At 50.9% G+C, this 9,761-nt stretch overlaps 1 protein-coding gene across 2 annotated transcripts; it reads left to right on the top strand.

The window, feature by feature from the left end:
• The first annotated feature begins 1,124 nt into the window (after positions 1-1,124).
• On the top strand, positions 1,125-9,161 carry LOC118004318 (calcitonin receptor-stimulating peptide 2-like). 2 transcript variants are annotated; one of them, XM_034995633.1, is made up of 5 exons: positions 1,125-4,108; positions 5,288-5,380; positions 6,115-6,252; positions 8,252-8,436; positions 9,015-9,161. In XM_034995633.1, the coding sequence occupies exons 1-4, from the start codon at positions 3,840-3,842 to the stop codon at positions 8,409-8,411; spliced, it is 660 nt and encodes a 219-aa protein (XP_034851524.1). In that variant the 5' UTR covers positions 1,125-3,839; the 3' UTR covers positions 8,412-8,436; positions 9,015-9,161. The 2 variants fall into 2 exon arrangements, with proteins under 2 accessions (XP_034851524.1, XP_034851523.1); XM_034995632.1 differs by lacking the exons at positions 8,252-8,436; positions 9,015-9,161 and adding an exon at positions 7,147-7,620.
• Positions 9,162-9,761: the final 600 nt, after the last annotated feature.

Below are 9,761 nucleotides of genomic sequence, written 5' to 3' on the forward strand. Positions count from 1 at the left end.
ATCCTGAGCCCTGTCCCTTGCTCAGCTCACTTTCCTTTGCTCTGTGCCTAAGTGCATTTGCATCCTTTGAACCAAGTCTTCCATCGCTGATTCCCCCCCAGCCTTGCCAGTATACGGACGCTATACAGAGTTCTCCAGTTGGGAGATTTTATTCCCTCGTGGCAGTGCCGCGCCAAGGGTTAAAAAGGAGGAATGCTGAATAAGGACATCTGGAAGCAGGGTGTCCCCAAGCAGAGGCCACCAACTGGCAAGGGGAAGAGATGTGACACAAGGTAGGTGTGTCCTAAAGTGCTGAAGCTTTTGGGGACTGAGGAGAGGGGTGCCCCATGGTTCGTGTCACTGATGGCACACTCGGGGCTAGTCTCTGCCTGGCTGGGGGGTCTCTGCCTGCCCCCATAGCCCCGTGAGGCAGCCTCACCAACTGCGTTCACAGCCCGCCCTGTCGGTGGGGGGATTTGCAGCTGGGGGCTGCCAAAACACCAGCAAAGGCTGCACTTGCAGTTGCGCGCGGAGAGTGTGTAGAGGCTGAGGATTGTGCACTGCGTGCTCAGACTTGGAGAGCCCGGCGACAGTGAGAAGCTTCTTTCTAGGCACTCTATGTGCTGAGGGCAGCAAATCAGGACCTCGGACTTTCCCAGGGAGGTTGGGAGTGAAAAGATCAGGTAGAGGGGTCCTAAAACCCTCCAGTTGGAGGGGTCCAGGTGCTGCATAATTGCGTTTTAGGGTATGCACTTAAAATTGACAGTCGCTGCAGGTATGCTGATGGCAGATCGTGATCATGCTGTTTGTGCGTGGGATCCCATGAGAAGCGCAGAGAAGTTTCAAGGATTGCCTGTTTCAGAGCGATCGGCACACAGAAAGATCTAAACTTGGTTTCACTTGATAATCAGGCATGAGCTCAGTGGAAAATGGTTTTGATTCATTTCTTCTCTTTATTTTATTCAAGAAGGTTGAGAGGATAGTCAGGGGGACTGAGAAGATCCCTGACTCGCTGAAACTCCCAATTCTCCTCCCACAGGAGGACAGGAAAAAAGTAAGTGGGGGCTCCAGCCCCTCCCCAAACAAAGTTAGAGACAGACAAGACCCAAGAATACCAACTGACTGTCCTTCAGTTTGTCCTCTGTGGGCAATGGCCAGAACACTTGGGGCGCAGCGCTCAGACTGCCTCAAATAGGACTATTAGGGAGTCCATGGTCCTTCTTGGGAGTGGTGGGGGTCTTAGTCTGCCAGAGGTGCCCCTATGGTGAAGACATCCACCACACTCAGGAACATGGTCTTGTCAGGGATCTGGGTGAGGCATGCGGAGCCCCAGTTATACTTACACATGCCTTCCACCATGGCGGGCATGACTGGAGGGTTCCCCTGACAGCGTGTAAGGAGCTGGAACGGGCACCTCGGAAGATGATCAGGAAGTTGTTGGCCATTGATCTTCTAAATTTCCTTGAGAATGAACTTCTGTGGTTTGTTTGCCTTGCCCTCCAGGCAGCAGTGTTACAGGGCTTTGTGGAAGATGATCTGGTAGGACCAACTGGTGCTGGGCTCTGCGTCTAGCCCTGAACCTGTGTGCTCAGGCACCCACAGCAGGGAGGAGACATTGCTGCCATTCCCCAGTTGTGGTGGTCGCAGCTAGGAGGCAGAAGACCAGCGCGGGGCGCGGGGCGGGGGGTTGGCGGGGAGGTGGCGCATGAGTCCCACTGGGGATGGAGTCCAACACCGTGAGCCTCTTCACATCAAGTTATGAAATAAGATTATAAAACAAAGAGCAAAATACTCAAGCGACTATTTTAAAATCAGTATTTTCCTTGGCGACTTATATATTAAATCGTGTTCTGTGTAGCCTCAATTTAGAGAGGTTCCAGGGATAGCTGGACATAATCTAAGCAGCCCGCACGCGTGAACGTCTAAACTTCCTCGAATCTACTCGGTAAATCAGGGATGGACTCAGAGGGGAATGGTTTTGTAGTTCACGCTAGGAGAAAGAACCCGCCGTCCTGCCAGCCCGCCATGGGGAGAGAGTTTTACACACCCGATCCCCAGTCCCGAACTTCCTCCCTCACGGTGGGGCAGCACCAGGAGTTAAGATGGACGAAAGATGCACAGAGGCATCTTGGAAAGTCGGTGTCCCCGAACAGTGGCCACCGAATTAGAAGGGAAGGAGATGTGGTACAAAGCAGGTGTGTGCTATGAAATGCAAAGGCTTCTGGGGACTGAGGAGAGGGGTGCACCGTTGCCCGGATCACATACGACGTACCGGGGCATTATTTCCGCTGTGCCTGGGAGAACCACCTCACTGGGGTCTCTGCCTGCACTGCACAGACCCGTGAAGTAGTCTCCCACCCACTGTGCCCGCAACACCATGCTTGCCGCGGGGACCACGGCTGCCGCGGGGACCACGCTTGCTGCCACGGCCACGCTTGCCACCACGGCCACGCTAGCTGCCCGGGGAGAGTATGTAGAGGCTGAGGCTCACGCGCGGCGCTCAGACTCAGAGATCCTGGGAACAGTGAGAAGCTTCTTCCTCAGCACTCTCGGTGCTAAGGGCGGCAAGTCAGGACCTAGGACCTCCAGGTGAGCTGGGAGTGGAAAGATCAGGTTGGAGGGGTCCTAAAACCCTCCATTTGGTGTGTCCTGGAGAGAGTGGAGGTGCTACATGAGAGAGCACGCTTACAATTGAGAGTGAGTGCAGGTATGATTTCAGCAGATCATCACCATGCCAAGTGTGCATGCGATCCCGTGAGAGAGAGAGAGACTCAGAGGCAGGCTCGGGCCGCGATTCACAGTGAACCCACGTGGATGCCCCGGGTGTCAGACCCCCTGCGCCGGCTTGTGCTCTGGGGAGTGCGCACATGTTTGAAGACAGAAATGAGTTTGTAGGAAAGCTTTGCTCGTGAGCTTTAGGATCCGCAGGGACTCTTCAGTACCTTCGAGCGTGCTCTGCTCTCTAGTGGACGACTGAAGTATGGCAGAGGCGGGCACAGGGCTGGGATTGCACGCCACAGGGACAATTTGGCAAACAGCAGCCAGAAGCAAGGGGCAGCTGGGCAAATGGCTCCAGCAGGGTGAGGAGCCAGAGGTGATGGATGACAGGATAGGAAGAGGAAGGGCTAGAAGTCCGTTTGGAGGCTTGGGAAGCATCGGTGCCTAACACCTTCAGGCTCAGGCCCAGCAGGGCTTCCAGAGCCTCCTAACCCACATGAGAGACCACCCAGCACGAATCCAGGAAGCCACACAAGGTGGGAATCTGGAAAATTGAGATTGCGATTTCACAAAGTCCCTCTTTGGGCCTGAGGGCTCTCGTAAATTCCTCCCCCGCTGGGGGACAGGCACATGGCTACTAACCACAATATGTTCTCAAGCTGGGAATATGGTCCGCATTTCAAAGATGAGTACATTGAGGTGCTGAGAAGTTAATTGCCCTTGACCTTACTGCCTGGAATTGAGTTCTACTGACAAAGTTCTTGCTATCACTCCCATCTCTTGCTTCCCATGAGCTTTGCCCCTCTGTAATTCCAGCTATCCGAATCAGACACCCTGCTTGTGTCCAGAATCAATGTTGCTGTATGTTGTTAACCATCCAAGCCTCATTTGGATGGGGGATCTAGGGTCAGACTTGGGGAGCTAGGATGCCCTGCTTCCTGGATCTTGCCCTATACGACTGCACCTCTGGGGATGGAGAGGGGCGCACGTTCAAAACCCAGCAGAACTGAACAGGTGAAATTTACCATGACGTCAAACTGCCCTCAACTTCCTGCTCATATTAAGGGTATTTCTCCTCAGTCCCCACCATCCCTCTCCCTCCCTCCACTCCCATCAATGACCTCAATGCAAATACAAGTGGGATGGTCCCGCGGAATGTTCTAGGTTCTGGACGTAAATGGGTGACACAATCCAATGGGGTACGAGATCTGTCCTCTCATTGGTTGCTCAGAGCTCCTGGACCACCCCAGACCCAGAGCGGCGGGAATAAGAGCAGCTGCTGGTGCTGGGAGGCAGCAGAGCCACCGCTCCGCTCAACTGTCCCTGCCGCTTCCACAGCGCCATCGCCTGACGCCAACGCTGCCGCAGCTGCCACCGCCTGGGCTCCAAGCCACCTGCTGCCTGCTGCCAGGTGAGCCCCGAGATTCCTGCTTAGCTGTGTGATTCTCTCTCCTTCTTCTTCCCTCCCTCTTCTGCATTCGTCTTTCTTGTAGCTGCCCTCCCTGCGTGTCTTAGAGTCTCTGTGCACTTCTGTCTGGGTCTCTTCGTCACAAAATCTCTGTTACTCTACGATTCATCGCAGGCTCCTGCCTCAGGTAACACTGGACAGTCTCGGTTCCGGGACTCCCTGCTTCACTCCGCACTGAGACAGGCTTCAGTCTCGCTGTTCTTGCTGCACTTGGCTCAGGACCCTGGAGCTCCACAGACACCGTGCACACAGTGGGACGCAAGGGTGCTCACGGATCCTGTTTGTGCCTAGTGGTCCCTGGGAAATCATTTCAGAACTTTGGCCAGCCTCAGTGGGGGTCAAATAGGCTCAAAACCCTGGAGGCAGGCAGCCTTGAACAGCAAGCCCCATTAGTGAGTTCTGGGAGCTTTTCCCCCTTGCTTTAAGTCCTAGCCCCAATTTAAGCTTGGTTCTTGCAGGTTCTTTGCCAGAGTGCGGAGCGGGTGAGCAGTAGAATTTGTTTCTTTAGTTTCTCTAAGATTCCATCGGTAGAGATATTCCCTTTTAGCTACCTCCCCACGCCCCACCAGGTATGAGCAAAAGCCCCACACAGGGAAGACAGCTCTGTGTTGCATTATAGGAAAAGCTATTGTGACAGCATTCAGAGACTGTCCTCACTGAAGACCTGGCCAGCTGGAGATTGGGTCTGGGGTGGGGAGTACAGATGTTTATTCATTCTCTCTTCCCCACTTTGGCACTAGGAACACCTCTTTAGCTTTGCTAAACAAATGCATGCTGTATTCTCACCAGACCCTCCAGTAGTCACTTCACTGACAAAAAAAAAAAAAAACAATGGGAAGGTAAATGGTCACTGGAAACCATGACGCGAGGGAGTTCCAGGCAGGGGCAGGACCAGAACCCAGGTCCTTGGGCTCAGGAAAAAAAAATTTTTAATCAAAGATTCCAATCAATTCATTATTGGTGAAATATACAAAAACTCACAGAAATCACAGGAGTTCCAAACCTATTTTATAAAAATAATAAAATATTTATCAGTATGTACAAGAACATCAGGATTCACTCTTATCAATGGGCTCATGGAACTATGAACTGCTGTGGGGACATCATTCTTCCCTTGCAGAGAGGTATCATGGGCTTCTGGAAGTTCTCCCCGTTCCTGGCTATTGGCATCCTGGTCCTGTACCAAGCAGGCGTCCTCCAGGCAGCACCATTCAGGTAAGACAGCCCTGCCAGGAGTGTACTCCCTTCCCACTTCTCCTAGCATCAAACCGTTCCATTCTCTGGAGGGCCAAAAGGTTAACAACCAGCCCTCAGGGGGGGAAGGTATGCATGTAACCTGCATAAGGGTTTATTATACACATTTTATACTATAAAGATATTATATACAACTTAAAAACATAGTATATACTACTCTTGATTGTAAATTTCATATAGTTTATTGAGCCTTATGGAACAGTCATTGCTATTTACCAAACATTTGTATCTATAGCAAACCTATTTATCTAATTAAAGCACAATTTGAGAAATGAATTGCATACTAATCTAATTTTCCACTGAATTTGTTCTTATTAGATCTAATATGAGACCTCTCAATCTAATTTCTCACCCTTACACAAATATTTTCAGATTCAAACTAATTGTTTTATCAGTTAATCCTTAATAATAGCTAAATTTAACACTAAGCTTATAATATTCCTGAAAAATCTAACCATCACTTTCACCAACCTATATATTCTAGTTCCAGCAGTCCACGTCAAGGTCACCCTACTGCCTGACTATGGGTGAATCAGTGTTTTTTGGAAGGACATTGGACTCATGCCCTGTCCACTAGGATTTGGGGTGGCCATATCCTTAGGGAAAACACAGAGAACAGGAAGCCTGGCTACTGATCCAGGGGAAGTGGTAGACAGAGGCTCAGAGCCTCTATTGTGCTTGCTTCCCCTCTGTAGGTCTGCCTTGGAGAACCCACTGGAACCTGCTACACTCACTGAGGATGAAATATGCCTCCTACTGACTGCAGTGCTGAAGGACTATGTGCAAATGAAGGCCCGTGAGCTGCAGCAGGAGCAGGAGACTGAGGGCTCCAGGTGAGGCTCCCCACCCGGCTCAGCTCAGGGCAGCCCCTCCCTCCTGTCATGCCCAGGAAGGCATATCCCAGGAGGTAAGAGAGAACACAGCCAGACAGGAGGCCAGCACACTGCCATTGTTCACCTGGGCCTGGGGCCCAGCTATTCTCAGGCTCCACTGACAACAGAGGTCACACAGAGTCTATGGTTAGAGCACATGGAAAAAGATCCCTTTCTGAAAGCAGTTGGGAAAGGTATGACATCCCCCACTCTGGAAACTGGGCTGGTAGTACTGAGGGGACTTCCCAGTATTGGAGGAGTTAGGACAGGGTACTTGTGAAGCTGGCAGACAGACCACATGTATCTCAGGAGACTTTAAAAATTAGGCTTCTTGTGCACCTGCATGTGGCATGCGTTCACACATTTGCAAGGTGAAGCCAAAGGCTTTGCAGAGGGTGGGCTTGGGTAGAGCAGTGTCTGAGGTAGGTCTGGGGTCTTTATTGTGTAGGATCTGTGGAGACTCGCATGTTGTCCTGGGGCCAGACACCCTTCCCTCCCCGTGTCCCCTGAGCTTGGAGCATACACCAGCCCCGGGCCTGGCTATGGCCCCGTGGGTCAGAGGCATGTGATGCACATGCAGCTACCCCGAGAATCTCAGTGCAGAGCATGAGGACTGACACAATGCAGCATGAGGGATGCTAGAAAAGGCTACCCCTTCCCCACGCAGCCCTTCCCCACCCTGCCTGGGGTTCAGCAAACCTCTAGGTTCTCCTGATGGAGGATGTGTGAGCTGCCCTGCTGCCTGCCCCTCCCGCCTCTGCTCGAAGTGCCCCCTCCCTGGCCCAACCTTCTGCATGACTGCCCTCCAGGGCAGACCTGGTGCATGGTATTGTCTGGCATGTCTTTTCCCTGCAGCCTGGACAGCTTCCGAGCTAAGCGGTGCAGTAATCTGAGTACCTGTGTGCTGGGCACATACACACAGGACCTCAACAAGTTTCACACGTTCCCTCAGACTGCAATTGGGGTCGGAGCCCCTGGCAAGAAAAGGGTCATGGCCAGCAGCTTGGAGAGAGACCACGGCCCTCACATTGGCATGACCCGGGATGCCTACCAATCCCCTCCCTCGACTTTTTAATTTCCTTTCTCCCTTCCTTCCTATATTGTGGTACATGTGGTCCTCTCCGGTTGCTGGTATCAGTGGTTTTCTTTGTGGCAGTGGATGTCTGGAACCTCAGATGGGAGGAGAGCAAGATGTTTAGGCCAGACAAGAAGCCCCGAGGAAGAGATGGGGGGGCAGCCCTGTGACTCCCCTGAGGAATCGTAGCCCAGATTCTCAGTCCTGCTTGTGAATGTGTTTGTCATTGGGGAATAAAAGTATATTTGTAAGAAGACCTGAGCGGTGGTGGTTATTGCTCTGGCCCACACCACAGGCTTCACAGTCTCAGGGACCTGTGCTTAGAAGTAGCCTTAGCCCCATGGTAGCTGGATCCAGGGCGTAGTGAGTAGTCCTGTGACCAGCCTCAAGTAGCCGGACAGGAGCAGCACGGAGCAGGTAAGCACCTCTGGGACTCAGTGCTGGAAAGTCTCTTCCTCTTCCAGGTAAGTCTGAGGAATTTTTCTATTTCTAAGAAGGGATACTGGGTGCCTTTGAGTGGAATGTAGCTTCTAGACAATCCTTGAGTTGGGTCAGTGTGGGGCTATAATTCTGTCTTCTAAGCCTCGCTTGATTTTTAGTTTATTTATACAGGAAAGATAGGCTGTTACAGCTCTGTGTTCCATGGCCACTACCTAAAGCCACTTTGGGCTTTCGGACACCCCTGGGAATGTCTGTGGAAGTGATCATGGCATTTTCCCCAGAAGCCTATGTAGTTCTATAGCGATCACTGTGATTAGGGGAAAGATGTACCGTTAACAGGCACCTCTCATTTTCCCATGAATATCCCATGGGGCAGATAGGATCTCTCTCTCTCTCTGACAGCCTCTCACTGACGGGCCCCTTTTCCTCCATCCTGCAAATCAGCATCACTGCCCAGAAGAGCCCCTGCAACAATGCCCCCTGTGGGACCAATCCTCTGGAAGGCTTGCTGGCCAGAGCTGAGCGCATGGTGAAAAACACCTTCATGCCCACCAACATGGGCCCCGAAGACTTTGGCCGTCACCACAAGGAACTTGGGGCCTGAGCAGTGAAAGGACTCCAGGAAGAAGGTGACTGCCATTCTAGTGTCAGATGGGAGGATGGAAAACCGGGTATTGCAGGGGTGCAGTCCACACTTTAACCCTCTGAGAGCCCACATAGTAGAAAAAATCCACAGGGCAATGTGTCCACTCCAGTGTCTGCAGAGAGAACAGGGAGTCCCAGTAGCTGAAACTCCTAGAATTTAGGTTCATTCCCCTCCATTTGACCAGTATCTCCCTGTGATACTGAGATCATTTGCCAGAAAAGATAGATTTGTTTATTTAAATGGCTATTCCCTGCACTTACAACTGTGATTATTCTATCTTTTGGGTTTGAAATGTAATGACATGCTTTGGGTGTAAACACTATAATGTCATGTACATCTGAATTCAGAGCCTACTCCTGGGATCACCAACTGAGTTTGCCTTCTACCAGCTGTAACCACATGCCAGACGCGTTTTCTGAGCCCGTTTCCCCATCTGTGAATCAGGGGCAACAATAGTATCTACTTGCTAGTAGATTAATATAAAGACTGAATGCGATAATAGATGTCAATATTTTCACAATTAATAAGTTACTAAATTCTGGCTGTTATTTTTTTTTCTAGGTCACCATGAAGCAAACTCTACTTCTTTTAATTTATAATGAATGCAACTCATAGGATAAGGAGCATGGAACACACATACATCTGCATGCTTAATATTAAAAACACTGTCTGAAATAAACTAAAGCTAAATAAATATAGAATAAAATCATTGCAATTACCTAGTGTGCATCTTTTTGTATTTGATTGTTCAAGAAATATAACAGCATGTCTCACTGGCTTCTCTGGTAGCAAAGATGGGCCCTGTCAGCCAACCTGTTGATGTTGGCAATCCTGCGAAAGCTCAGGGGGACGGGGAGTAGCTGCCTGGTGGGTGTCTGGGGGCACATAATAGATACTGTGCCTGCACGGAACTCTCTGAAGAAATGTTGTCACTGGTGAACTTCGTCAAGATAAGAAAGGGTTTTCGATACACTTAAGAGGAGTGCTTACTGCTATGTATGGTGTTTCTCCCAGCAAAGCCTAGAGACTTGTGAAGGCTTTGTTGAGCAGGCTGACCCATGAAGCAAATGCAACATGCTTGGGATGGGACGGGTCCTCAGCATCCCAGAGCGGGATGAGAACTCTATACATCTCAAAGATAATTTCCCTTTATTGCCAGAGTTCCCTGGTCCCCACAGATAACAGAGGTTATCTGTGCACTTTCCCTTGACTCAGGTTTGCCCTTACCCAGCCCTGCCTTTCTTCCTCATCAGCACTCCTCATACACCCCAGAGCCTGCGAAGCCCTTTAGAAACAATGGCTCAGAGT

This window comes from Mirounga leonina, unplaced genomic scaffold, assembly GCF_011800145.1.
Source record: "Mirounga leonina isolate KUSES-001 unplaced genomic scaffold, KU_Mleo_1.0 Mir_92, whole genome shotgun sequence".
In the NCBI taxonomy this organism is placed as follows: domain Eukaryota; kingdom Metazoa; phylum Chordata; class Mammalia; order Carnivora; family Phocidae; genus Mirounga; species Mirounga leonina.

Bases quoted from the DNA above. Each gene is read 5' to 3' on its own strand.
- LOC118004318 (XM_034995632.1), top strand. From the start codon at position 3,840: ATGGTCCCGCGGAATGTTCTAGGTTCTGGACGTAAATGGGTGACACAA. The intron at 4,109-5,287 runs GTGAGCCCCGAG...TCCCTTGCAGAG, and splicing joins CACCTGCTGCCTGCTGCCAG to AGGTATCATGGGCTTCTGGA. The intron at 5,381-6,114 runs GTAAGACAGCCC...TCCCCTCTGTAG, and splicing joins CTCCAGGCAGCACCATTCAG to GTCTGCCTTGGAGAACCCAC.